The sequence below is a fragment of the Mchenga conophoros genome, linkage group LG3, assembly GCF_057382185.1.
Source record: "Mchenga conophoros isolate Kocher_MC1m ecotype Shallow Benthic linkage group LG3, M_conophoros_male_GT1.1, whole genome shotgun sequence".
Taxonomy (NCBI): Eukaryota; Metazoa; Chordata; class Actinopteri; order Cichliformes; family Cichlidae; genus Mchenga; species Mchenga conophoros.
This window is the reverse complement of record NC_140528.1, coordinates 11,290,548-11,318,196: the sequence shown is the minus strand read 5'-3', so window position 1 is coordinate 11,318,196 and position 27,649 is coordinate 11,290,548. Positions and strand designations below refer to the sequence as shown.

The 27,649-nt window shown below is 42.2% G+C and overlaps 1 protein-coding gene across 3 annotated transcripts; it reads right to left on the bottom strand.

Annotated features, from left to right (window-relative positions):
• Positions 1–14: 14 nt before the first annotated feature.
• LOC146577264 (uncharacterized) lies at positions 15–27,362 on the bottom strand. Of its 3 annotated transcripts, XM_085252662.1 has the most exons (4): positions 27,301–27,362; positions 20,592–20,697; positions 1,746–3,602; positions 15–1,420 (listed from the first exon to the last, which is right to left on the bottom strand). In XM_085252662.1, exons 2-4 carry the CDS (start codon positions 20,607–20,609, stop codon positions 728–730), a joined length of 2,568 nt encoding a protein of 855 aa, XP_085108788.1. In that variant the 5' UTR covers positions 20,610–20,697; positions 27,301–27,362; the 3' UTR covers positions 15–727. The 3 variants fall into 3 exon arrangements, with proteins under 3 accessions (XP_085108788.1, XP_085108780.1, XP_085108774.1); XM_085252654.1 differs by lacking the exon at positions 27,301–27,362 and having other exon boundaries at positions 20,592–21,165; XM_085252648.1 differs by lacking the exons at positions 20,592–20,697; positions 27,301–27,362 and adding an exon at positions 9,703–19,427.
• Between the last annotated feature and the right edge of the window lie 287 nt (positions 27,363–27,649).

Genomic DNA, 27,649 nt, shown 5'->3' with positions numbered 1-27,649 from the left:
TTTTAAGACGAGCAAAACTTTATTTCACTTTGGGTTAGCTGGGATAAGTAATGGATGGAGGGAATTTTACTTCAGCCACAGAAATCCTAAACAGGAAGGAGGAGCAGAGTTACAGTGGATCACTATCCAGCAGGGAAACAAGGTTTATTTCAATTTCTTGGCCATGAGTGAGATTTACTGAGTGGGCAAATTAGGGAGACGACACCATCAGATCCCGAGCCCTCCATGTGTTAATCAAGAGACGGCTGCTGTGCTACATCCATAAATAATGAATAAATTAGGAGCTAAAGCTGAAAGGACAGTTTATTTGTACCATCTTCACGTGAACACATTCAAGAACATCACAGATGAAGAAACATTAAAAACTTCCACACTACATAAAGCAAGAAAAATAGTTTTTCTTTCAGGTGGTTTCAGAAAAACAGAAACATCAAACATCTCCAAGACTCTCTTTGAAAGAACTAAAAACCTTTGTTCTCATGGTCCAATCATGAGTGAACTCCCCGATGAAGCCTTGTGTGCTAAAACATGTCAGAGTTTTAAAGGTTAAACATGAGTTTCCAAAACGTTTTGCTGGAGAACAATGAACTATTTGACTGAGTTTCAATCATTTACAGACGAGCAAAACCAGGACAGAGAAAAAAGGACAAAACTGACTCAGTAAAACAACAGAAAAGAAGATCCCATGTAGATCTGTATTATGTAGAAGTTCAGCCCAGCAACCAGTTCAGTTCAACACAAGTTTAAATGATTCTATCTGAACTCTGTGGAGCCTGATCTCAAGCTTTTTGAGTCTGACACAGAAACCAGAGGATCTTTCTGTGTCTTCAGATTCACTGTGATCCAGTGATGGGAGTGATTTCAGCCCTGAGTGATCGCGCTGATGTTTGCACAGAGCAGACAATGAGGTGAATGTTTGGGCACATTGGTAACAGTGAAACAGTTTATTAGTAACGTGGGATCGTTTGTGTGCAGAGTATGAACTGAGATTCCTGAAGCTCTTGTCACACTGGTCACAGCTGTAGTTTCCTTCCATGTGTGTACGTTCATGAATGTTACGATGACCTGAATGTGAGAAGCTTCTCTCACAGTGTCTGCACTTGTGTGGTTTCTCTCCTGTGTGGACTCGTTCGTGTGATTTAAGATGACCTTCAGTGGTGAAAGATGACCCACACTGATCACAGAGGTGCTTTTTAACCCCACTGTGAATCAGTTCATGTCGTTTTAACTCACTTGGTGTGGTGAAGCTTCTCCCACATTCTTTGCAGTATTTCAGTTTGTCTCCAGTGTGTCTACGTTGATGTAGTTTTAGGGTCTTTTGCTGACTGAAAGTTTTTCCACAGAGGTCACAATGAAAGTCTTTCCCACCACCACAGTGATGACAGGGTTGAGAACTGGATCCATCTGTGTCGCTCTGCTTCTAAACAAAGACACAAAGACAGTGTAAGTCAGTCCTTCAACATTTGTATCCTGAACGTCGCCTGAAATAAAGAGCATCTCTGCAGACGTCCAACTACATTTGACTGTTTCAGTTAACACACTCAGTTTACTGGGCTGCAATAACTACAATACTACCACCATAATACTACAGTAATACTAAAATCATAACTGAAAGGAAAATCTGAATAATCACTCAGAGCTGCTTTTCCATGCAGTAGAATTGCTAACATGCTAACACAGTTTAATGAGCAGAGTTGTTCCAAACAGTCAGGCTAAAATGACAAGATAACAATATAAATACATACCTCACAGTAGCTGCACTTGTAGAGTCTCTTTCTGGTGTGGATCTGTTGGTGTTCTCTCAGGTAACGTGGAGCTTTAAAAGTCTTCTCACACAGGTCACATCGATAAGGTCTCTCCTCAGTGTGGGTAAACATGTGTCGTTGTAAGACTGAGTCTGTTGTAAACTGTTTGCCACACTGTTCACAGCAGTACACATCATGTCTGGTGTGAATGCGTAGGTGTGTATTTCGGCTTCCTCTCCGGCTGAAAGTTTTTCCACAGATGTCACAGCTGTATGCCTTAATTCCAGAGTGGGTAACTAGATGCCTCTGTAAGCTGCTACTGTGAGTAAAAGCTCTGCCACACTGATCACAGCTGTACGCTTTAACTCCACTGTGGATGAGTTGGTGTTTTTTTAGAGAATCCTTCCAGGAAAAAGACTTTCCACACAAGTCACAGCTGAACGGTCTCTCTCCAGTGTGGATGACCTGATGCTGTTTTAGTGAAGCCTTCAGAGTAAACTCCATCCCACACTCGTCACAGCTGTATGGCTTAATTCCAGAGTGGGTAACTAGATGACTCTGTAAGTTGCTACTGCGAGTAAAAGCTCTGCCACACTGATCACAGCTGTACGCTTTAACTCCACTGTGCATGAGTTGGTGTTTTTTTAGGTAACCCTTCAAGGAAAAAGACTTTCCACACAAGTCACAGCTGAACGGTCTCTCTCCAGTGTGGATGACCTGATGCTGTTTTAGTGAAGCCTTCTCAGTAAAACCCTTCCCACACTCGTCACAGCTGTACGCTTTAACTCCAGTGTGGATGACCTGATGCTGTTTTAGTTTAGCCCTCACAGTAAAACCCTTCCCACACTCGTCACAGCTGTATGGCTTAATTCCAGAGTGGGTAACTAGATGCCTCTGTAAGTGGCTACTGTGAGTAAAAGCTCTGCCACACTGATCACAGCTGTACGCTTTAACTCCACTGTGGATGAGTTGGTGTTTTTTTAGGTAACCCTTCAAGGAAAAAGACTTTCCACACAAGTCACAGCTGAACGGTCTCTCTCCAGTGTGGATGACCTGATGCTGTTTTAGTGAAGCCTTCTCAGTAAAACCCTTCCCACACTCGTCACAGCTGTACGCTTTAACTCCAGTGTGGATGACCTGATGCTGTTTTAGTTTAGCCCTCACAGTAAAACCCTTCCCACACTCGTCACAGCTGTATGGCTTAATTCCAGAGTGGGTAACTAGATGCCTCTGTAAGTGGCTACTGTGAGTAAAAGCTCTGCCACACTGATCACAGCTGTACGCTTTAACTCCACTGTGGATGAGTTGGTGTTTTTTTAGGTAACCCTTCAAGGAAAAAGACTTTCCACACAAGTCACAGCTGAACGGTCTCTCTCCAGTGTGGATGACCTGATGCTGTTTTAGTGAAGCCTTCTCAGTAAAACCCTTCCCACACTCGTCACAGCTGTACGCTTTAACTCCAGTGTGGATGACCTGATGCTGTTTTAGTTTAGCCCTCACAGTAAAACCCTTCCCACACTCGTCACAGCTGTATGCCTTAATTCCAGAGTGGGTAACTAGATGACTCTGTAAGTTGCTACTGTGAGTAAAAGCTCTGCCACACTGATCACAGCTGTACGCTTTAACTCCACTGTGGATGTGTTGGTGTGTTCTTAGGGAACCCTTGAAGGAAAAAGACTTTCCACACAAGTCACAGCTGAACGGTCTCTCTCCAGTGTGGATGACCTGATGCTGTTTTAGTTTAGCCCTCACAGTAAAACCCTTCCCACACTCGTCACAGGTGTGTTTTTTCTCTCCCTTTCTTCTGTGAGGTTTGTCGGCCTTCTGAGAGCACTGACTTCTGGCTCCATGTTGGTCCTGCAGTGACAGAGATACAAACAGAGGCAGTGAGTGAAATGCAGTCGTGGAACAAACTCAACCTTCAAACTCCATTAACACTAGTTTTAAACCTGAAGGTGGAGCGTGGCACCAAACACCTTAAAGGTCTCTTATCCCCACCTGCTGGTAGTTCTAACACATTACATCCAACCTGCTGTTAAAGATAATTCATGACTGTTCAAACACTAAAATCATGCGCACACACACACACACACACACACACACACACACACACACACACACACATTATTTTATAATTTAGATTATTTTGTTGTTTCCTATTACATATTTCTATAATTTGTATAGATTTATACAGAATTATTCAGTGATAATAAATCCTATGTTTGTTTATTTTAAAGGAACCCCGTTAGCTTCCACAACAGATGTTGCTCGTCTTCCGTCAAATACTCACATAAAATATTACACAATAAAGTGGATTCAAGATATCCACATAATTTCACTCTTACATCCACAGTGAGGTTTCACAATTGTTCAAATATAAGCAATCAATAAGTGACGGAAGTGACGAGTAAGGTAAGCGGAGTGACGAGTAAGGTAAGCGACCCATGTTGTAGGTGACGTCAGACGCCGGAGATTTGGCGGAATAAAAAAAAAGCAAATGGTAGCACAGAGTTTAACAAAGGTTTTTCAAGCTTCAGTATTACCAAATATACTAATCGATTGTCATATAACTAACAACATCTGTTCTATCATCTCTAACACCCTGGAGGACAACGGGGAGAGTTTAGACGCTCTCCAAGATTACATCGACCGCTGTTTTCAAGATCTAGTAATGAAGAAGGCCCTCAGTGCATCCTCCCCGACCAAAATTGAGACGCCGTCATCGAAGAGATGTCGCCCGGCAGACTCCCCCGGTACAACATCGCCTGCCGGCAAAGACATCGCAGACATCCTGGAGTCAATCGACAAGCGATTGTCCAGTTTCGATGCGAGGCTGGCCCTGGTGGAGATTTTACACCGGGAATTTAAATCTCTGAGAGAATCCCTGGAATTCAGCCAGCAGCAGGTGGAAACGCTTGCCGCTGAAAATGCCACGCTACGGGAGTCGGTCAAATCTCTCACCGATAACGTGACCCAGCTAAACATTGAAAATAAAAAAATAAAAGAGTCCGTTATCGATCTACAAGCCCGTAGCATGAGAGATAATCTTGTGTTCTCTGGTATTCCAGAATCTGTCGGAGAGGATGCGGAGGCAACGGTGAAAAGCTTCATCAAAATCCACCTGATGCTGCCGGAGGACACCGTAAAGAACATCGACTTCGATAGAGTACATCGCTTGGGGGGGCGTGAGGTCGCGGACCGGGAGACCACGGCCTATTGTGGCCAAATTCGGGCAATTCAAACAGAAGGAACAGGTGAAGAGTCGCGGCAGAGAGCTGAAAGGAACGGACTTCAGCGTGAACGACCAGTTCCCCAAAGAGATCCTGGAACGACGCAAGGTCCTGTTCCCAGTTCGACGTAGCTTCATCCAGAAAGGCTCCCGTGCTGTCATCGCCGTGGACCGGCTCTACGTGGACGGACAGCTGTACCGCGACCCCGGCACCACACTGTGGTTATACTGACTGCACTCCAGATAAGAACCCGCTACACTCTTTTCTTATTCATTCACACTTTCTCCTTTAACATGGGTTTAACCTAGTAATATCAATATGATGTCATAGCAGATATAACACCGTCACCCTCCGTCATTGCTTTAATTGGAATGTTTCCGTTTCGTTTCTTTTTTTTGTTGTTGCTCACAGTTCATGTGGTTTCTTTCTTTCTCTTGTCTTTCACTGCTGTGATCACCTACTTCCCCACTCACCTACAAACAACACCCTCTATTTCCTCCATATTTTCACACCACGATCACGCAAACACATCCGCTCAACGGCAGCACATTCACAACAGCCTCACAGCACGCACAGACTTGCAGGACACATAAGCAAGCCACGCTTGTTCATATTAGTGAATATTCACACATAGTCAGACTTATGGAGTCTCTCACCACACTTGTTTTTCTCTCTCTCTCTTTCTATTTACAAACAAGGGATGTTTCCACACTCTCTCCACCTGTCTAAACGAAACACCCAGCGTACATCATTCGACATACACACACAATTATGGGCATGCTGAGGTTTGTCACATGGAATGTAAATGGAGCTGGCACCAGAGGAAAGAGGTTAAAGCTATTTAACCAGCTTAAAAAACTACAGGCAGATGTTTTATTACAAGAAACTCACAGACCTGTCACAGGTTTAAACGAACTTAAAACACCTGAGTTTCCTAACGTGTTTGCAGCCTGTTATAATTCTAGACAACGGGGAGTAGCAATTTTAATACATAAAAATGTTAATTTTACAGTACTCGATACAGTTATAGATCCAGAGGGTAGATTTCTAATTATTAAACTATCAATATTGAACAAAAAACTATGTATTGTAAGTATATATGGTCCAAATGTTGATGAACCCTCATTCTTCCACGGATTTTTTAGTGCACTCTCTGAGCACCTCGATTGCGCACTCATTCTTGGCGGTGACCTCAACCTTGGACTAAATGAAGAAATGGATAGGCTCAACACAACAGGAACTCAGCGCAATTGGCAATCCACAAATATAATCAAACAGTATATGAGCGACTTTGGCCTTCGCGATGCATGGCGCTCCCTTCACCCCAACAGTAAGGAATATACTTTTTTCTCGCATGTTCATCACTCTTACTCTCGTCTGGATTATTTTTTGGTCACCAGCTCACTGCTGAGTGACATTTCAGACACTGAGATTCATCCTATAGCTGTCAGCGATCATGCTCCTGTATCTTTAACACTAATGCACAAGAATAATACTACGCTAAGTAAAAACTGGAGATTTAATACATCACTGCTTAAAGATGAAGACTTTATTACATATTTTAAAAAGGAATGGACTTCATATTTAGACTTTAATGACACTCCCGGAATATCTGCTTCTGTTCTATGGGAAGCAGGGAAAGCTGTGATGAGAGGTAAAATAATTTCTTTCTCATCACACAAAAAGAAAGAAGAAAACAAAAATATTCAGGAATTAGAAAAAAACATAAAATCACTAGAAGAAGCCTATGCGTGCGACCAAGATCAGGAAACATTGAACAAAATATGCAAGACAAAACTAGAATTAAATGAAACTATTAATAAAAAAAACCACAATTCCTTATACAAAGACTTCGCTTGCAGAATTTTGAACACAGTAACAAATCAGGCCGATTTCTAGCTAACCAGTTAAAAATAAATAAAGAAAAAACAACTATATGTGCTGCTAAAGATTTATCGGGGAACACAATATATGACCCTGGAAGAATAAACAACATTTTTAGGGATTTCTATGAAACTTTATACTCACCACAAATAAACCCATCTAAAAATGAAATTGATCGGTTTCTTGACAACGTAACTCTCCCAAAATTACTAGACAGTCAAGCAATGGAACTGGATTCGCCACTGACGCCAAGTGAATTCCAGGAAGCCCTGATAAGTATGCCCAATAATAAGGCTCCAGGTCCAGACGGCTTCCCTGCAGAATTCTACAAAGAATTCTGGACAATTCTGGCACCAGTATTCCACGGAATGTTGCAAGAAATCAAGGAAAATGGCAGACTACCACCAAATATGAATTCTGCCAACATTAGTCTCCTGCTAAAACCAGGCAAAGACCCTTTATTTCCCTCAAGCTATCGTCCAATTTCTCTTTTAAATGTAGACCTTAAAATAATCTGCAAAGCTCTCTCAAAGAGATTAGAGAAAATAACCCCCCTCTTAATTCATCCTGACCAAACTGGTTTCATAAAAGGTCGGCACTCCTCAACAAACACTCGTAGATTACTTAATTTAATAGACTACTCATACAATAAAAACATCGAAACCATAATATTTTCTTTAGATGCAGAAAAAGCATTTGACAGAGTTAACTGGAAATTTTTATTCGCAACTTTACACAAATTTGGTTTCGGAAACTCTTTTATAAACTGGATAAGAATATTATACAATTCCCCAACAGCTCGTATCAGAACAAATGACCAGACATCCTCCAGCTTCTGTCTCCTGAGGGGCACCAGACAGGGATGCCCACTCTCCCCTTCACTTTTTGCAATTTTTATCGAACCTCTAGCAGCAGCATTTAGACAGGCTACAACAATTAAGGGCATAAAATGTAAGAACATAGAGCATAAAATCAGTCTCTATGCGGATAATGTGTTGCTTTTTCTGCAAAACACACAAACCAACCTCTCTGAGGTAATTACTCTAATAAACTGGTTTTCAAGAGTTTCAGATTATTCAATTAACTGGCCAAAATCTACAGTTCTCCCCATTAACTGCTCCTTCCATAATTCTTCCTCTGCCCCACTGCAATCCGAAAATATTAAACATTTAGGTATTAATGTTTCTCCTAAGCTTTCAGACTTAACTAAATTAAATCACATCCCACTTCTAAAGAAAGTAGAAGGCGATCTGACTAGATGGAAATCTTTACCCATATCACTCATGGGAAGGGTCGCCACTATAAAAATGATCTTGCCAAAAATAAATTACTTATTTTTGATGATCCCTAACAAACCATCACAAGATTGGTTCAGATCTCTGGATTCATATATTTCCAAATTCCTTTGGAAAAATAAACCTCCGCATATCAGCTTAAAAACGCTACAAAGAACCAAGGATAGAGGAGGATTAGATCTGCCTAATTTTCACCAATACTTCTTAGCCAACAGGCTTCAGTTCATCTCAGAATGGTCAAAACATACCTTCTTAGATGAGCCCTGGCTAGATGTTGAACAGGCACTATGCAAGGATCTAGAGATTTCAGACCTACCATTTATTAGCTCAAACATCAAAAGACATGAATGCTTTAAAAGTATCAACATCAGCTTCTCTCTGACAGCATGGTGGGAGTTTCTAAAAATAACGGAGTCTTCATTAATCCCATGCAAACGTACACCTATCTGGAATAACCCTGACATATTACAAAACAATAATATGATTAATTTCCCAGAATGGAGTTGTAAAGGAATTAAATACTTAGAACATATATTAGAGGGAACAGAATTTATTCCATTTGACAGACTAGTTGCACAATATGGGATCAACAAGAAAAGATTTTTAGAATATCAACAAATTAAATCCATAATAAAAAAGAAATTCAACCTCAGTCAAGTTGAATTACAAACACCACCAAGTGCGGCACATCTCCTTACTCTTAAATCCCCCAAATTATTATCTAAAATATACAGAACACTTTCTAAATTAGATGAATCAATATCACTTCCTATTGCAAAGTGGGAAGCAGATTTATCAGTCAGTATAGACCAAAACTTCTGGTCTCAGGTATGCTTAAAAACCTTTAAATTGATTAAAAATCCCAGTCTGCAATTAATACAATACAAAATACTACATAGAGTGCACTATACAGGTCATCGGATGTTCAAGATGGGCTTTACATCTTCAAACAACTGCTCATACTGTCAAAGCAATACACCAGACAATTACATTCACGCTCTTTGGTTCTGTCCACCAGTGCAGAAGTTTTGGCGCGAGATATGTGAAGACTTATCAAAGTGTCTGAAATGTAACATTCCAACTTCCCCCTTAGTGTGTTTGTTGGGCAGCTTAGATAATGTCACTTCAGAAAAGAATATAGCCCATATGGTTTTCCCTGCCCTATGCATAGCCAAGAAAACTGTCCTCATGAACTGGAAAAATAAAAACAATCTTAATTCTAACCAATATAGAAATTATCTATTAGATTACATTAGTTTTGATACAGCCTCTGCCACCACATCAGATCAATTGCTCTGGGCTCCTTTGATCAGCTCCATCACCTAGTGGGGGTGGGGGGTCATAGTTTGGTCCAGCCTTCAATGTTGTGATTGGTGTGGGGGTAGGGACAGGCTTAGGGCGTCGGGGGTTTCCCCGGAGGCATCTTCGTTGGGGGGGTCAACCCGGGGTAGCGGTCATGTCCGGTTGGGGGCTTTTCTGACTATTTCCTCGTGGCTGCGTGCAGCGGGGCTAGGGGAGGGTCTGTGCTGATGGACGTGGGTTACTGACCTGGTAGCCTGTCTGCCCCTGGGTGGGTCCGGGATGGGCGTGAGGGTCTGGGGGCGCGCCGTCTCTGGGCCGGGGCCCTGGCCGGGCCTCGGGGCCTTGGGTCCTGGTTTGTGTGTTGCCGGGGTTGTGGGCGGGTGGGTGCATGGGGGCCCATCCCTGGCGCAGGGTGCTGCCGGTGTGTCGAGCCACCTGTGGGGCTCTTCAACCGGTGGGGAAGATTGTCACACCTTGCAGGAGCTTTCCTCTCCTCAGGAGCTCTCTGCAGGAGGGGGAGATACAGGAGAAGTGAAGGAAGATCTCAGCCTGGGTGTCTATTGTCTCATGTAGTCTGGAAGATGAGTGGATGGTGGGGTGGGTGCAGTTTTCTCTATGGTGGGTTTAGGTGGACTGTCCCGGGCTCTGTGGGGCCGGGGGGGCGCTGCTGCGCTGGGCCCCGGTCTGGATGGGCCTGAGCCCCCTTTCCCTGGTGGGTCGCGGAGTATGGGAGTGCCTACTGGGGTCAGTGGGGGAGCTGGCCCCAGGGAGGGGTCACCTGCCCCTCCCTTCCTTCCCTCCCCATCTCCAGCTGCCTCCCTCTTCCCGCTCCACCACAACCACCCACACATGCAGGGCCTTGGAGTAGGGGTATGTCACCAGGGTGCAGAGGAGGCTACCCCCCTCTGTCCCCTTCTGGCTGCCTCTGCCTCAATTTTATCCCACAACTTAGACATTCACATTACTCACACCCTCATTACACATACATATAGGATCTTGGGGGTGGGCACGATACACGGAGTCCAAGTTACCATCAGGGTGTACACCTCACACCTGGCATCGTTGCCCACCTCTCAATATTAAATACACGTAGACATTGAGGGCTAGCAGGAGGGACTATGCGCTTACCTGCTGCTCTCTGGCAGGTAGCTCCATGCCCTCCTGGGTTTTAATTGCACCTTAGAACACACATGCATCAACACTACTATAAGCGGTTTGGAGTCTTCTCTCACCCCCATTCTCTGCGGCCTGCTGGAGCGGGGGGGCTAGGAGGAGTTGGCCGTCCGACTGCGGTCTGGGGTGTGTGAAGTGCATATGAGAGCATGAGGGTGGGAATAGATGTTTGTGTCTGTGTGTGCCTGTATGTGGGCAGGGATAGCTCAGTAGGTAAAGTGGTCGCCCCATGATCGGAAGGTCGGCGGTTCGAATCCACTTAACGGCTACCCTGAGGTACCCCTGAGCAAGGTACCGTCCCTACACACTGCTCCCCGGGCGCCTGCTTAGTGGGCTGCCCACTGCTTCACTGAGTGAATGGGTCAAATGCAGAGAAAAACAAGTAATTTCCCCATGGGGATCAATAAAGTATCCATTATTATTATTATTATTATTATTATTGTCTGTGTCTATATGTCAGGTTGGGTATCAGACGCCACCTCTCTGGGGACATCTCGGGCCCTCCAAGGTTTGGAGGCCTATCTCCACCCACCACCACTTCCTCTGCCGGTGGCGGACTCCCTCAGGTGTCGGTGCGTTGGTGGTTCTTTGTATCTGGGGGTGGGCGTCCGGGAACACACCGGCTCACTCCTTAGCGGCCGCTTATTGGGGCTCGCTCGGGCCACTTCGGAGGTGGGGTGCCCCCAGCCTCTCGGCCTGGGGCTCGGTCACTCAGGCACAGCTGGCTGCCGGCGGACCTCACAGACGCGTCGCTGCAACTCCCCCTGGCTTCTGCTCCGCGGCTGCTGAGTGAGCCCTCATCTGGGACTCTCCTTAGCTCTTACTGGGACAGTGGTGCGGCTGCCCCTCTGTGGGTCTTCCTTGGTCTCTTGTGTTCTGGGGGCCTCTGGATGTCTGGAGTTTTGATCTCCTCCATACCTGCTTGATACCATAGAGCACAGGGCTGTGGCTCCCCACACTCCCTAGCAGATCATTACATGGAGATTTATTGCTAGCTAGTTTATTGTGATGGTGCTTTTTTTTTCTTATTATGTTGCTCTTTGTTGTTTGCTTTCTCCTCTGTTTTTTTTTCTCCATACAGGTGACTCAGGAGTTTTGTTTTTTTATTTGTTTGTTTTTTTTCTCTCTTCCCCCCCTTCTCACAGTCTCTTCTCCCCTTTGGTTTTCTTTCTTTCTCTCCCTCTCTTTCTTTCATTCTTTCCCCCTGTCCTATCGCACAGTCATGTCTGTCCCGTTTGTAGCAACTGAAAATAAAATAAATTCATAATTATAATAAAGGTCAATCAAATGGACCAATATGGCAAGGTCATGATGATCCACTTGGTAAAATAAATCCGCTTGGCATCTTTCTTGGCCTTAAGACAACAATTCTGATGGCTATAGATCCAAACGGGACAAAAAAAAAAATATGATGATGTATTTTATCTGGATACTGCAGCTGAGCAGAATAAATGTGGTGTGTTTAATAGAATTGCTTTTTTTAGAACTACAAGTAAGCCATAGAATATTTTAGCCTGTACAGGAAGCCAAGAAAGGTTATTATGCATTTTATCAATATTAGTATAGTATGAACATCTTCACACTAATCTGGACGCCTTATTCTGGACTAACTGAAGTCTGTTAAGATCTGTCTTATTAGCTGCTGACCAAATGATTGAACAATACTCCAGATGAGACATTACTAGTGCATTAATGACATCTTTCATAATGAAGAAGTGATACACAAAGAGCATTTCATAGCCATAGCTATGCCTTGTCGGCAGAGTTATGTGACATTAGTGATGTTTGTACTTTCAGCGTTAACTTGGTTTTAAAGCCTTTAAAATATACGCCGTTCAATAGTCGACCTTAATCTGACAGAGAATGTGATGATTTTGTGGATAATTAAAGTCAGTCATATATCCACAAACACAACAAGCAGAAAGTCAGTGATGCTGCTCGGTTTGCAGTCCTGAACATCACGGCACAAGCAGGATCCACTGCACTGTTAATGTTAGCTGTGTTATATTGCTGCCTCTGTTCGCTGGTGTTGAGCCAAACGCACTTTAACGTGTGTTTGAACGAGCTGACGGTTCACTCGTTAAGCTGAAAGAAAGATGCTTTAATCACAGCAGTCACACATGTGTCCACTGCACCATCTGGAACTCTTCTTGTTTACACTCGTAATAACACAAACACTAAATCCTGCTTCTCTGGTGCTGTTGTGTAGCAGTGTGTACACCTGAGACTGTCACCTGTCTGTCTGTCCTGCACTCTCTCTCTGTTTCTTTTTCTCTGATTGTGGAATAAAAGTATGAACATGTGTTTATAAGTTACACTTGTGTTTGAATCCTGCAGCTCATCACACATTTGATTTCCATGTGTGACGACTGCAAGTGTCCAGAGTGAGGACAGACTGAGGGAGCCACTGCTGCACATCATCTGTGAGGCTTTGCAGCCCTGATGATCCACCAGGACAAACTCAGCAGTGTGTGAGGAAGAGGAGGAGGAAGAGCCAGCAGCAGCTGACAGATGGAGAGAATAGACAGACTGTTCCCTGTTTGTGAAGGACTGCTAGGAAAGTTTAACATAACTGTCTGTCCTGAGTCTTATTAGGTAATGTTCAAATAATGTGATCATCCCAGTGTTTCCAGTGTGGGAGAAAGTACTCAGGGCCTTCAAGTTACACACTATAAAAGGCAGCAACAAGTTTAATGTTCAGAAACCTAAAGTCTGTATCAGCAGCAGAATGGAGCTAAAAATAAATGTTGGTTTCAGTTCTATGAAGCTTTGAGTATTTTGGATCAGTAGCTGCTGTGTTTGTTGCATCAATTCAATTTAAATCAATTCAATTTTATTTATATAGCGCCAAATCACAACAAAAGTCGCCTCAAGGCGCTTCATAGATACAGAGAAAAAACCCAACAATCATATGACCCCCTATGAGCAAGCACTTTGGCGACAGTGGGAAGGAAAAACTCCCTTTTAACAGGAAGAAACCTCCGGCAGAACCAGGCTCAGGGAGGGGCGGCCATCTGCTGCGACCGGTTGGGGTGAGAGAAGGAAGACAGGATAAAGACATGCTGTGGAAGAGAGACAGAGGTTAATAACAGATATGATTCAATGCAGAGAGGTCTATTAATACATAGTGAGTGAGAAAGGTGACTGGAAAGGAAAAACTCAATGCATCATGGGAATCCCCCGGCAGCCTACATCTATTGCAGCATAACTAAGGGAGGATTCAGGGTCACCTGGTCCAGCCCTAACTATATGCTTTAGCAAAAAGGAAAGTTTTAAGCCTAATCTTGAAAGTAGAGATAGTGTCTGTCTCCCAAATCCAAACTGGAAGCTGGTTCCACAGAAGAGGGGCCTGAAAACTGAAGACTCTGCCTCCCATTCTACTCTTAAATACTCTAGGAACAACAAGTAGGCCTGCAGAGCGAGAGCGGAGCGCTCTAATAGGGTGATATGGTACTACAAGGTCATTAAGATAAGATGGGGCCTGATTATTTAAGACCTTGTATGTGAGGAGCAGGATTTTGAATTCAATTCTGGATTTAACAGGAAGCCAATGAAGGGAAGCCGAAACAGGAGAAATATGCTCTCTCTTTCTAGTCCCTGTCAGTACTCTTGCTGCAGCATTTTGGATTAGCTGAAGGCTTTTCAGTGAGTTTTTTGGACATCCTGATAATAATGAATTACAGTCGTCCAGCCTGGAAGTAATAAATGCATGAACTAGTTTTTCAGCATCGCTCTGAGACAGGATATTTCTAATTTTAGAGATGTTGCACAAATGGAAGAAAGCAGTCTTACATATTTGTTTAATATGTGCGTTGAAGGACATGTCCTGGTCAAAAATGACTCCAAGGTTCCTCACCGCGTTACTGGAGGCCAAGGTAATGCCATCCAGAGTAAGAATCTGGTTAGATACCATATTTCTAAGATTTTCAGGGCCGAGTACAATAACCTCAGTTTTATCTGAATTAAGAAGCAGAAGGTTAGCGGCCATCCAGGTCTTTATGTCTTTAAGACATTCCTGCAGTTTAACTAATTGTTGTGTGTTATCTGGCTTCATGGACAGATAGAGCTGGGTGTCATCTGCATAGCAGTGAAAATGTATGCTATGTCTTCTAATGATACTGCCTAAGGGAAGCATGTATAATGTAAACAGAATTGGTCCTAGCACTGAACCCTGTGGAACTCCATAATTAACCTCAGTGTGTGAAGAGGACTCTCCATTTACATGCACAAATTGGAGTCTATTAGATAGATATGATACAAACCACTGCAGCGCAGTACTTGTAATACCTACAGCATGTTCTAATCGCTCTAATAGGATATTATGGTCAACAGTATTGAACGCTGCACTGAGGTCTAGCAGGACAAGCACAGAGATGAGTCCACTGTCAGAGGCCATAAGAAGATCATTTGTAACCTTCACTAAAGCTGTTTCTGTGCTGTGCTGAGCTCTGAAACCTGACTGAAACTCTTCAAATAAACAATTCCTCTGCAGATGATCTGTTAGCTGTTTGACAACTACTCTTTCAAGGATTTTTGATATGAAAGGAAGGTTGGAGATTGGCCTATAATTAGCTAGACTGCTGGGTCTAGAGATGGCTTTTTGAGTAAAGGTTTAACTACAGCCAGCTTGAAGGCCTGTGGTACATAGCCGATTATTAGAGATAGGTTGATCATATTTAAGATCGAAGAATTAATTAATGGCAGGACTTCTTTGAGCAGTTTTGTAGGAATGGGGTCTAAAAGACACGTTGATGGTTTGGAGGAAGTAATTATTGAAGTTAACTCAGAAAGATCAATTGGAGAAAAAGAGTCTAACTTAACATCAATGGTACTAAGAGTAACTGTAGATAATATTACATCTGTGGGATGATTATTGGTAATTTTTTCTCTAATGATAAAAATTTTATTTGTGAAGAAGTTCATGAAGTCATTACTAGTTAACGTTAAAGGGATGGTTGGCTCAAAAGAGCTCTGACTTTTTGTCAGCCTGGCTACAGTGCTGAAGAGAAACCTGGGGTTGTTCTTATTTTCTTCAATCAGTGATGAATAGTAAGATGTTCTGGCTTTGCGGAGGGCTTTCTTATAAAGCAGCAAACTATTTCTCCAGGCTAAATGATGATCCTCTAGATTTGTGACACGCCATTTCCTCTCCAGATTACGAGTCATCTGCTTTAGGGTACGTGTTTGAGAATTATACCACGGAGTCAGGTACTTCTGATTTGAGGCCTTAGTTTTCACAGGAGCTACAGTATCCAGAGTCGTACGTAGTGAGGAGGTGAAATTATTAACAAGATAATCGACCTCTGTTGGGGTAGCGTTCAGATAGCTGCTCTGCTCTGTGTTGGTACAGGGCATTGGAGATGATAACAGTGGGTGGATTATATTCTTAAACTTAGTTACAGTGCTTTCAGAAAGACATCTACTTTGATAAAGTCTACTCTCCACCGCTGTGTAATCAATTATTGTAAAAGTAAATGTTATCAGGAAATGATCAGACAGGAGAGGGTTTTCAGGAAACACTGTTAAATGTTCAGGTTCGATGCCATATGTTAAAACAAGATCTAGAGTGTGATTAAAGTGGTGGGTGGGTTCTTTTACATTTTGAGAGAAACCAATTGAGTCTAATAACAGATTAAATGCCATGTTGAGGCTGTCATTCTTCGCATCTACATGGATGTTAAAATCACCCACAATAATTATTTTATCTGAGCTCAGAACTAAATTAGATATACAGTCTGAGAAATCAGACAGAAACTCTGTGTAAGGCCCAGGTGGACGATAGATGATAACAAGTAAGACTGGTTTCTGAGTTTCACAGCTGGGGTGGACAATGTTAAGCATCAGGCTTTCAAATGAATTAAAAGTCTGTCTTGGTTAGGGATGGGTATCGAAACCCGGTTCTTGTTGAGAACCGGTTCCCACTGTTTCAATTCCTTGGAATCGTTTGCCATTTTTGCAAACGATTCCCTTATCGATTCCAGTCGCCCCGAATGACGTCACCACGTTGCGGAGCGTCATTTACCTGGCAGGAAACACGGCACCAGCGGCTCAAATGCTCAAAAGCTTGGTTATACTTTACGAGAACGGATGACAACAGGGCAACTTGCAATACTTGCAAAGTAGATATTTCATTTAAGGGAGGAAACACTACGAATATGCAAAAGCATTTGCTCACAAAACACGTGATAACCTTAAATGAATGTCGTGTTTTTAATTCCGCTCCGGACTCGTGAATCTCAACCCAGCAGCAGCAGTAACGTTTGCACGTCCTCTCCCGTTAATGCGGCAGGTAAATAATCAACTAACAGTGCATATTATGTTAGCGCGATCTGCCTTATTACAAACCTGCCATTACTGTGCATTTAGGGGACCGTGATGAGACAGACAGAGTCTGGCTGGCTCAGATGCTGGCAGTTCTCACTGCAGTCTACCGGTAGCGTCTCCTTTCAGGCCAGGATAGACGAATGTCACCGAGCAGTGACTGAGTTTGTGGTCAAAGGCTTGCACCCGTTTGCCACAGCAGATGCCCCCGATTTCACTTTGGTAAGTGAATGTGTTTAATTGTAGGCAGGGACATTACTGGATATTCTTGTGTAATTGCTACAGAATAATTTATGTTACACTTTGTTATTGCTACAGGAGAATATTTATTTTATTATTTTACATTTACATTTTTTTCCTGGGGACCCTGTGACACCCCATTGAAGAGCCGCAGGCTGGATCTCTTAAGATCTCACTGTTGGGTTTGTAAGGCCATGTTACTCCTAAATTTCTATCTTGTTCAAAGAGAAGATAAAAAATAAAGTTCTAAGCTAATCGACCTCAGTGTTCTCCTTTTTTAAAAATAAGAATCGATAAGAGAATCGATAAAGAATCGAATCGTTAAACAGAATCGAAAATGGAATCGGAATTAGGGCTGGGCCATATTATACCGTTCACGGTAATACCGGTATAAAGTTAGGCAACGATAGGAAAATGAAATATCGCGATAGAATATGAGTAAAACGCGCATGCGCAGTGCCTTTGTTTTCATACGCACATGGCCGATTGTTGAGTGAAACAAATGAACCAGAATTGGTTTGTAAAAATGGTGCAACTTCAGTGATGTGGAACTGGTTTGGTGTTTGTCCGTCAGATACACAAAGCACATTTTTTGCAGAACATGCAAGCGGCCGTCGTTATTGTCGTATTTGTCGGACTAAGATGCTCTTAAATCTGGGAGTAATCTGGGTCCTAAACTCCGTATTCTATAGGTCAAACGAACACTGCAGCATCACCTAGACTTAAAAACTGTCTAAATTCTTTCATCTTTAATAAAACGATCAGCATTGCTGCTTTACCAGGTGTAACTATGAAGTTTAGCTTCCAGGCATCCATGAAAACAAAAGTTATTACATTTAACGGAGTTAGAAGTTAGCAGGAAGCTAGCGGAAGTTAGCTCACTAGTTTTGCTAGTTACCCAAGCATGATATAGCATGTTCTGACAGAGATTTCTGGAAAAATTCAAACGTACAGCTCTGCTATCACTTCCAACATAAATGAAGACAGGAAACTAAACAGCAGTGACGTTTGTAGGGTTACTGAAGGTGGGCTAACTGGTATATAACGATATGCTACGTGATCGCTAGCAACACAGCTATGTTAGCATAACATAAACAGTGAAGCTGGAGGACGAACACCAACACTTTTCCACTTAGAAAAGTTAACGTGCCTGATAGTTAGAGACAAATGCAATCGCATGGCAGGATGCTGTAAACGGACCAAACTTCAGTCAGGAGAACAACTGAGATAATCCATCCACAATACAAGGTTAGTCATTAATATACTGCAACAACATGGGAATAGAACAGCTGCCAGAGAATTCAACATTAATGAATCAATGGTACAGAAGTGGAGGAAGCAAGAAGAATGAGTTTAATAAAGTTTGATTTATCTGACTGCTTTGTTTCGCTTAATGTGCCTTATAATCACGTGCACCTTATGGTCCGAAAAATACGTACTGCACACTGCAGTTTAATGTTGCAAAGCACCTCTTTTTAACTTCAGTCGATATTATACATGGTTATGCTCAGGATATGTCAGCCCATTTCTACTGGAAATGCCTTTTGGTTAAACTTTCAGCAAGGAATTTGCATTTGCACTGTTACATTTTTATAAAGCTTTAATGTACATAAAAACCAGCTTCTTGTTTAAGTGAAAATAAATGGAAGGTTGTCTTTTTGCGCTAGTAATGTTGTGGAGTTGTATTTTGTCTCGCATCAATTATATCGTCAGTTATATCGTTATCGCAAATTTTCAAATATATATCGTGATAAATATTTTTGGCCATATCGCCCTGCTCTAATCGGAATCGTTAAAATCTTATCAATACCCATCCCTAGTTTTGGTCTTTCATTAATTAATAGGCTGGTGTGAAAAATTGCTGCCACACCGCCCCCTCAGCCTGTGCTTCGAGATTTCTGGTAGTTAGAATGACTCGGGGGTGTTGATTCATTTAAACTAACATAATCATCCTGCTGCAACCAGGTTTCTGTAAGGCAGAGTAAATCAATTTGTTGATCAATTATTAAGTCATGTACTAACAGAGACTTGGAGGAGAGAGACCTAATATTTAATAATCCACATTTCACTGTTTTACTCTTTGGTTCAGATGTGGATACTGTATTGTTCTTTCTTTGTAATTGTTTATGTTTAAGTTGTTTGTTGCTGGTTTTTAGTTTGTTTTTTGTCTTTTTGGAAGCTGACACAGTCTCTATGGAGATGGGGTTTTTTTTGGGGGGGGGGGGGGGTAGCAGGAGGAGAGAAGCTGCAGAGAGGCGTGTAAGACTGCAACTCTGCTTCCTGGTCCCAACTCTGGATAGTCATATTTTGGGGGGGTTTAATAAATTTGTCCATATTTCTAGAAATGAGAGCTGCTCCATCCAAAGTGGGATGGATGCCGTCTCTCGTAACAAGACCAGGTTTCCTCCAGAAGGTTTGCCAATTATCTATGAAGCCCACATCGTTTCTGGGACACCACTCAGACAGCCAGCAATTTAAGGAGAACATGCGGCTAGTCTACCCTCTTCCTGACCAAGGATGTTTGCTTGTGTGCTTTTATGACCCTTTGATCAGCAGTACCTCACACACACACACACACACACACACACATACACACACCCAGGCAAGGTACTCTTTGTGTGTATGTGGACGTCATATGTTAATGAACCTATGCATATTCATGTAACCTCAATAAAAGGACAGTGGTATGGGAGGACGGACGAGACCAACTGGAGTCAAGCGGTTGTCCAGTTCTCTCCCGTGCACGAGTAACATGAAGAAGCTTGCCTACAAGTGTCTTGCTTTTGCAGTGTAATTATATTGTCTTCAACGTTCCAGCGAATAGGTTTATACTCTAAAACCTATCAAAGACGATCACTGAAATGGTCTCAGCAGGTCCTTTGATGACAGCAATGAAATGCAGTGGTAAGGCTTTTTGGGGATTAAGTTCGTTTTCATGGCAAAGAAGGACGATGCAGTTCATCTGATCACTCCTCATAACATTCTGGAGTGCAGGCAAAATGCTATTATAAAAACTTAAGCAGCAACTTCTCCAGGTTCCAATATTTATGCAATTCTCAAACCTTTTGGCCACGACTGTATAACCTCTTCTGAAGTTTAGTGGATATTATACATGGTTATGCTCAGGATGTGTCGGCCAGTTTCCACTGGAAACGCCTTTTGGTTAAACTGTCAGCGAGGAATTTGCATTTGCACTGTTACATTTTTATATAACTTTAATGCACATAAACAACAGCTGCTTGTTTCAGTGAAAATACATTGATGGCTTTTTAATAAAGTTGTGCAGCTGTAAAGTATTTTGTCTGGTGTCAATTCTATCGTCAGCTACATCGTTATGGCAAATGTTCAAATGTATATGGTGATAAATATCTTTGGTCATATGGTCCTGCTCTGTCTGTCACCTTCTGTGTTGAGCTCATTGTTTCCTCTGTAGTGGCTGAGCTGAGTCCAAGTAGCTGAAAATGTTCCTCTGCTGCTCCGTCAGACTCTCCTCCTCCTGCTGATCAGCTGGGACACAAAACAGATCTTTGTTAGGCTCCACACTGCACTGAAGAGTCAAAGTGTCTCATATGTTCATCTGACAAGTAAAAGAACACATTTTTGTTTCCTGAGGTGGGCAACTTGTTGGAAACAAACACAAAAGGTTTGAGCACTGATACCTGCCATTGCTGGCATTGAAAGATGCAACGCCAGCAATGTGGATTGTCAAGACTCAAACCAATCATCAAGCAAAGACAACAGGGATCATTTGTTTCTGTTTATTTAGCATTCACAGCATTTGTAGTTGCCTTCTGTGCAGGGGAAGTCCACGCACACTGTGTGGTACCGCCATCCGCAGAAGGTGCATTCAACCTCTGTAAGAGAAACGAGATTGTCTGAGACTGAAATGATATTAACTAAAGAAGTGGTGATTTGTAAAACTTCACATTTTGATCCGGGACGTACTCTGCATGAAAACAAGCGCTCACTCTTCCTGCTCAACAAATGACAAGGGCGGAGCCTTATACCACGTGATACAGAAGCTGTGCCGTGTGATGCTAAAATTAGCAGGGAAACAACAACGGAGAGCACGTCAGGGATGACGAGAAAGTGACAGGAGAAAATCCGTCCCGGTCAACCACCCAAACATTAATAACGGGAACCTTATACAGCGCTTCCCTATACACGTCGAACTCCCGCAGGCACAAAGACATCACGGAGGCTATCACTTATCACCTGACCAAAGATATGGCTCCATCAACACTGTGCAAAACGAGGGATTTAGGAAAACGATCAACACCCTAGACAAACGCTACACAGTGCCGTCCCACAACTATTTTTCTATTGTTGCACTACCTGCTCTGTACACGCAGCGTCGAGCAACGGTGGAGACGGAATTTCAAGCAGGACAACATTTTGCTGCAACAACAAAACGTGAGACATTTGTTGTTTTATGTTTATTTATTGTTATGAGAGAATCATGATCTCAATTCTAAGCCAAAAAATCGTGATTCTCATTTTATGCAAAATCGTGCAGCCCTAACATTAACATAAAACTATTGTTTCACCAGAGAAACAAACATGAAGAGAGAGAGAGAGACAATAACAGCTACCAAACAGTCGTCATAATTCGTCACACAATGAGAAAAGGACAAATCAACAAGTAACAATGACTAATTAATATTAAAATCTGTAACATAATGTATTGTTTGGAGTTTAGTCTGATTGGTTCAGGATGACCTGCCATTATCCAATCACACGTCTGCTTACCTGCATCTTTTCTCTTTTTTCTAACCTGAGCACCTGATGGCTTTGAACTTTTGTTGTCCATCTTCCATTGGTTTGAATTTTGCGCTCCAGTACAAACACAAATCCCCCAACCCGAGGATCAGCACAATTAACCTAACAGACCTACACCTTAGTTCACAGATTCACTTTGTCTAAGGTTGATTTCTGGGATTTCACACAACCCAGGATTCAGATCGTGAATCCATGATGGGCTTGGATTTACATCATTATAAATGAAATGCGCTCTACTTGGCAGCCGGCCCCGCCCCTTTTGACGGGTTGTGTGAGACTTTAAATCATCAAACTGTAAATTATAAATTAAATTGTTATTGATCCTTTACCCCGAGTCCTAAAGTGTAGATTTATTTTCTTACTCTTCTTATATTTATTGTTTGTTTACTTGCACCGCTGTAACTGCAGCCTCGTCGTCTCGTCTCTCTATATGCTGGACTGTCTGTAGCGGAGATGACAATAAAGTTTACTTTGACTTCAGCAGCGCGCAGGCGCACCGAGGGCTCTCGCGCTCACTTTATAGAATTTAGAAAAAACATCGGTGCAGATTATAAGTCTGTATCATAATATCTGTTTGTTGTGTTGTTTTTATTTTCTTTTGCGAGTTGGTTATTAGATGCCGCTCCAGCCAGCCAGAGACTCCCCGCCGCCCCGCCCTCTCCTCCCTGTGCCGCCAGCAGCAGGCGCACCTCGCAAACGGAGGGCGCCCTTACTCCCAGCAAATGGCTGATAGAAAACCGATCGGTGCCTACGAATTTCCCAATATGCGCTGGCATGACGTCGGGGAAGCATGGGTACGACCGATTATTTTCTTTTTTTCTTGCCAATGCCCGTGATGCCCCCCCACCACGATGCATTCTATTGGTTTGCACACTTACACACACCCAGCTGTGGTTTCCTGTTTTGCTGGACTCTGGAGAGCCCCGCCTTTAACGCTCTTCTCTCACAGAGAGCAACAGAAAACTTGGAAAAACTCCAGATTGACTGAACTCAGTTCAAAGTTACCTTGACACCTTTAGATGTGAGACGTAGTGATGGTCCGCTTGAAGCTGACGCTCTGGTGCGTGTGTCAGAAAGATCAACGCGCTGCTTCAGAAGCACCGTGTCGAGGCTTGATTCGTTTGGCCAGAGTCACGTGATCAGTGACGTCTGAAGCTTCGTTTAGAACGTACCTCTTTTTAAATCGAACTTTATTGAAACACAATGAGTATACAACATACAAACAGATGAAGTTTACAAAAGAACAGAACATGAACATACAGAACCAGGAGTAAAAAAATTATGATATGAGTAGGCGAAAAAAATCAACATATTGTAACGTGCAGTGGAGATGAAGCCAGCCGCGGAGGTGTGCAGGTGGATAGCGAATGAGCAACAGCTTCTGACTTTCCAAAAAGTACTCATTTATTTACAATATCAAAAATAAAAGTGCTACCTCTACCACACATTACTAAAGAGCACACTAGTCCGCGTACACACGGGAGCATCCATTACAGGAGGAGTGCAAAGAAGAACAAAAAGGGGGTGACACCAGTCGTGAGACAAGAGGCGCCGCCATGTGGTGATACACTGCATTACAATAGCAACTGTTACAATATAAATATTGTTCTGAGAGGCTTTTTGTTGGTTGAGTCTGAAATTGATTGTATGTACAATTCATATCCTTATAAAAAGGCAGAAATATGGTGTTTTATTAATAAACTTACATTTATGGATATAAAATAGCTAAAAGTATTAACATGCCTCAGAGAAATCACTAATAACACTAAGGGCTGGACGGATTTGATTTGCATTCTTCAAGAAGAGTGTGGTGTCATCAGCTAGCTGGCTGATGATGAGCTCCTTATCAGCTGTGCTGATTCCTTGTATAACAGGTCAAATCTCGGGGTGGAGTCTTAATCATTTTAATTGAGCTATTGCCATTCGTGTACAAGGTTTTGATAGCTTTACAGAAAAATGCCAAATTTTTCCAAAGAGTGGAGAATAAATTGATGTTCAATTGTATCAAAAGCCTTTTAAAAATCCAGGAAGAGAATGAAGCTATAGTCAGATACCAAATCAGAGTAATCAAGTAGATCTAAAACCAGTCTCGTGTTCTTAGAAAGGTGTCTGTTTCTCATAAAGCCTGATTGTGTCTCATCGATAATTGTGTCCAAGAACTCTTTCATTCTGTTAGCAAGTACTAAAGCCTTAATCTCATAGTCATCATTGAGCAGACAGATGGGTCTCCAATTGTCAATAAGAAGTAAGTCTTTGTTTGGCTTTGGAATAAGTGTTATGAGACCCTGAGTAAGAGTAGGAGGGAGGATGTTATTCTCTACACTTCCTATGAAAAGCTGCAGTAAGAACGGAGCCAGGAGATTAGAAAATGATTCATAAAACTCTGCAGTTAAACCATCTGTGCCGGGAGATTTGTTGGCCTTAAGTGCAGAAATAGGATTACAAACGTCCTCCACAGTCAGAGGGCTGTCACAGTGACTTCTATCTTCCACAACAATAGTTTTTAGGTTTTTAATATTATTGAGAAACAGCGTTGAGACATATATATATATATTCTACTTTTCTAAATGATTGACTATTTCAATGGAGAACCTAAATGACACGGACCCGTGTTTGTTATTACATATCTCTATTTTGAATGTGACAAGTCTATCATTGCCTGTTATTCATAGGTATTAACAGAGTTTTTGGCCTTTTTTTCCATCTATAAAAGCTAATTGACTCTTTACACCTGCTATGGTTAATAATAACATGTTCAGTCATGAGTGAAATCAAAGCTTTTCTTCACTTTAGCATTTAACATTCCCAACAATATAATGTAATACCTTAATTAAAACACAGCTAATAAAACACAATTTTCTTAATGCAAACATCAGTGACTCAACATTAGCAACCAAAGGGTTCAGTCTGCAGCTCACACTCATGTGAAGCTACAGCCTCCCCCTTTAGTCTCTGTCATCCTTCTGCTCCTGCACAAACAAAGCAAGACAAAACCTCCACCCTTCTTCTACAGGCTGGGTGAATTGTTGTGGACATTCACTAATCCTAAAGTCGGCACCGTTTTTGTCTCAGTATCAAGTCAGTTAAACTTTTAGTCGTCAGTCCGTCACAGTCCAGTCACATGCATACATCCACACACATTCATACCAGATATTGCTGATAATGGAGTCTCACGCGCAGCCTATTCGAGCCTCCATCACCAGCAAGATGACGTCATCATTTTAAAGGAAAACAGCTCCTTGTTTTTGGACTGGATTGACTCGCTGCAATCCTTTTAGGCTCAGGACTTCTCATGTGATCAATGTCACATATAAGTGAATTTCTCCCAAGCCCATTATAATCATGGAGAAAAACACTTTGCCACTGTTTCCAGTAAGAATATTTTATAGCGCTTTAAAGTTCAATCTCTCAGGTCTGGATTAAAGAGCTGATTTGTTAAATCAGGAACTCACAAAATACCAAAATATCACCACCGGTGGATCACACCTCTCAGATGTTCTTATCTCAGTGCACTGTAACAAAAGCACAAACAAACGCAACCAATAAAATACTAATAAAGTAACAAATACTGGGGCCCATTGCAAACATGTCCAAGCATAAAACCATCTTTCTCTCTCTTAGAGAAAGAAAACAATCCAAACCTCACTGATAAAATCAACCTAGTGTCAAGCAAAACCCAAAAATCAACCAAAATTTCACCAGAAAGTTTTTCTCCCTCCCGGGACAATATTGTGCAGGAATACAGGCACCGTAACTCCTTTTGCACTGACAAAAACATGTTGGATTTACTTGATTCAATAGTGGACACTGGTTGCACACAAAGGTTTTGCTTTGGCAGAAACTTAAACAACTGAGTTAAATCAACACAACCTTTTCATATTCAGTAAAGCTGCATGTTGTGTTCATAAAACACGATTGAAACATGTTCAGATGGAGTAAGTTGAGCTCCTGGAACATTTTAATCCTTCAATTGAAATTGAATGGGTCTACAACAACTACCATCCTCCTATCTCTATCCTGGTTGCAGCAGGGCTGGGAAATAACCCTGAAGTGATAGGTTACCAGGCAGGGTACACCCTGGACAGCTCACCAGTCTATCAGATAGAAACACACAGCCGTTTACATTCATGGATAATTTAGCCCAGGACCTTCTTACTGTGGAGCAACAGCACTAACCAGCATGCCAACAATGGAGGAAATACAGGAAAGCTATGATTTCCTGTATTTGAGGCAGAATTATTTTGTTCTTGCCCTTGACAGGTTAATCCACAATAAATAGCAACAGCATGCATGTGGTGTGTGTGTCGTTGTCTGCCTCTTATAACTCCAGTGATTTTCCTGTAGTTTGAAATCTTATGCGGTGTTGACACAATAATTTGTTGTAAACCAGGAAATTCCCAACTGTGGTAGAAAGCACAGCTTAGCCTTAGCAAATGTTCAAAGAAAAGTCGTCACTTCCTGATAAATATTGTCACACTGGGGTTTTTGCAAATGATATCAGTGAGCACTGTGTGGCAGCTGGAGTCAGACAACTGAAGCTCCCACAATCAAGACCACAAACAGCTTTCAAAGGAGATTTGAAGCTTTTCTGGCAGCAAGCTTCATGATTTATGGGACTGGAACTGGAACAGAAACTACCTGATCACCAATGGTGAGCTGGCATGGAATTATTTTTATGACATTTTATCAAAGTTATAAATAAGCATGCCCATTAACACATAGTGAGTGAGCATGTTGTCGTCCCACGCAGTGAACAGCGGACGCTAATGTTTTTGTCACTTTTTACAGAGTCAAACTCAAAGTAAGGTCAGTGCTTCCACGCTTTAAACGCTGCACGCTCACACTCTCTCCACACTCGATAGATTATCCATTGTTCATCTGCACACAGCTGCGGTTTTAGTAACGCAGTAACGCAGCGTGCTTACGGGAAAGTAACAGTAATCTAATTACCTTTTTTGCAATAGTAATCCCTCACTTTACTCGTTTCTTGAAAAAAGTAATCGGATCACTGCCCATCTCTGGTTGGAGCTGTGCACTTGTGGGTTCAACCTTGTGTACACGTTTATCTTTGCTGTGTGTACTTGTACCTCTGAGTGGAAGCTGAACTCTTGAGTTCGAGTATCGAAGCATCAGCTGTGACGTTAAAGTCCAAACAGCTCGTTCATTTGACGTGCAAATGAACGAAGGTAACGCCGTTTTCATGTGGATGTGTCACTGAGACACTTTCCACATCCACAGCTCACAAAATGGGAAAACTATAGAAGTATAACAATGAAGAAGTTACTATGTTACGGGTCCCAAGGATGAAGACCTCGATGACAAATATGTTACCTGTAAAAGCAGGTGAAGAGCAGAGTAAGGAAGACACGATGCGTCTCTGCTTTCCTCCAGAACGTGTCTGAGTCTGATTTATTTCACACAAATAAATGCTATAAAACACTAAACATGAGCTTTCAATATACTGTTCAGCTGGTTCCTCATTCACATCAATTACATTTACTTATTTCACAACATCAGTGAAATATACTCTTTTTAACTGGTTCAGTTTCTCAAGTTCACACTTCTTTCCATAACAGCTACATCCTTTTATCATATCAATAAACACATCACATTGTCTTCTGCAGTGTCTTACTGGCTAAACAGTTCTATTCAATAACAGCATTGGTAAATACATTACATT

Coding starts and splice junctions, on each gene's coding strand:
- LOC146577264 (XM_085252648.1), bottom strand. CDS start 9,846: ATGCACCCACCCGCCCACAACCCCGGCAACACACAAACCAGGACCCAA. Junction 3,603..9,702: donor AGGGGCAGACAGGCTACCAG/GTCAGTAACCCA, acceptor CTGTCACTGCAG/GACCAACATGGAGCCAGAAG. Junction 1,421..1,745: donor ACAAGTGCAGCTACTGTGAG/GTATGTATTTAT, acceptor GTCTTTGTTTAG/AAGCAGAGCGACACAGATGG.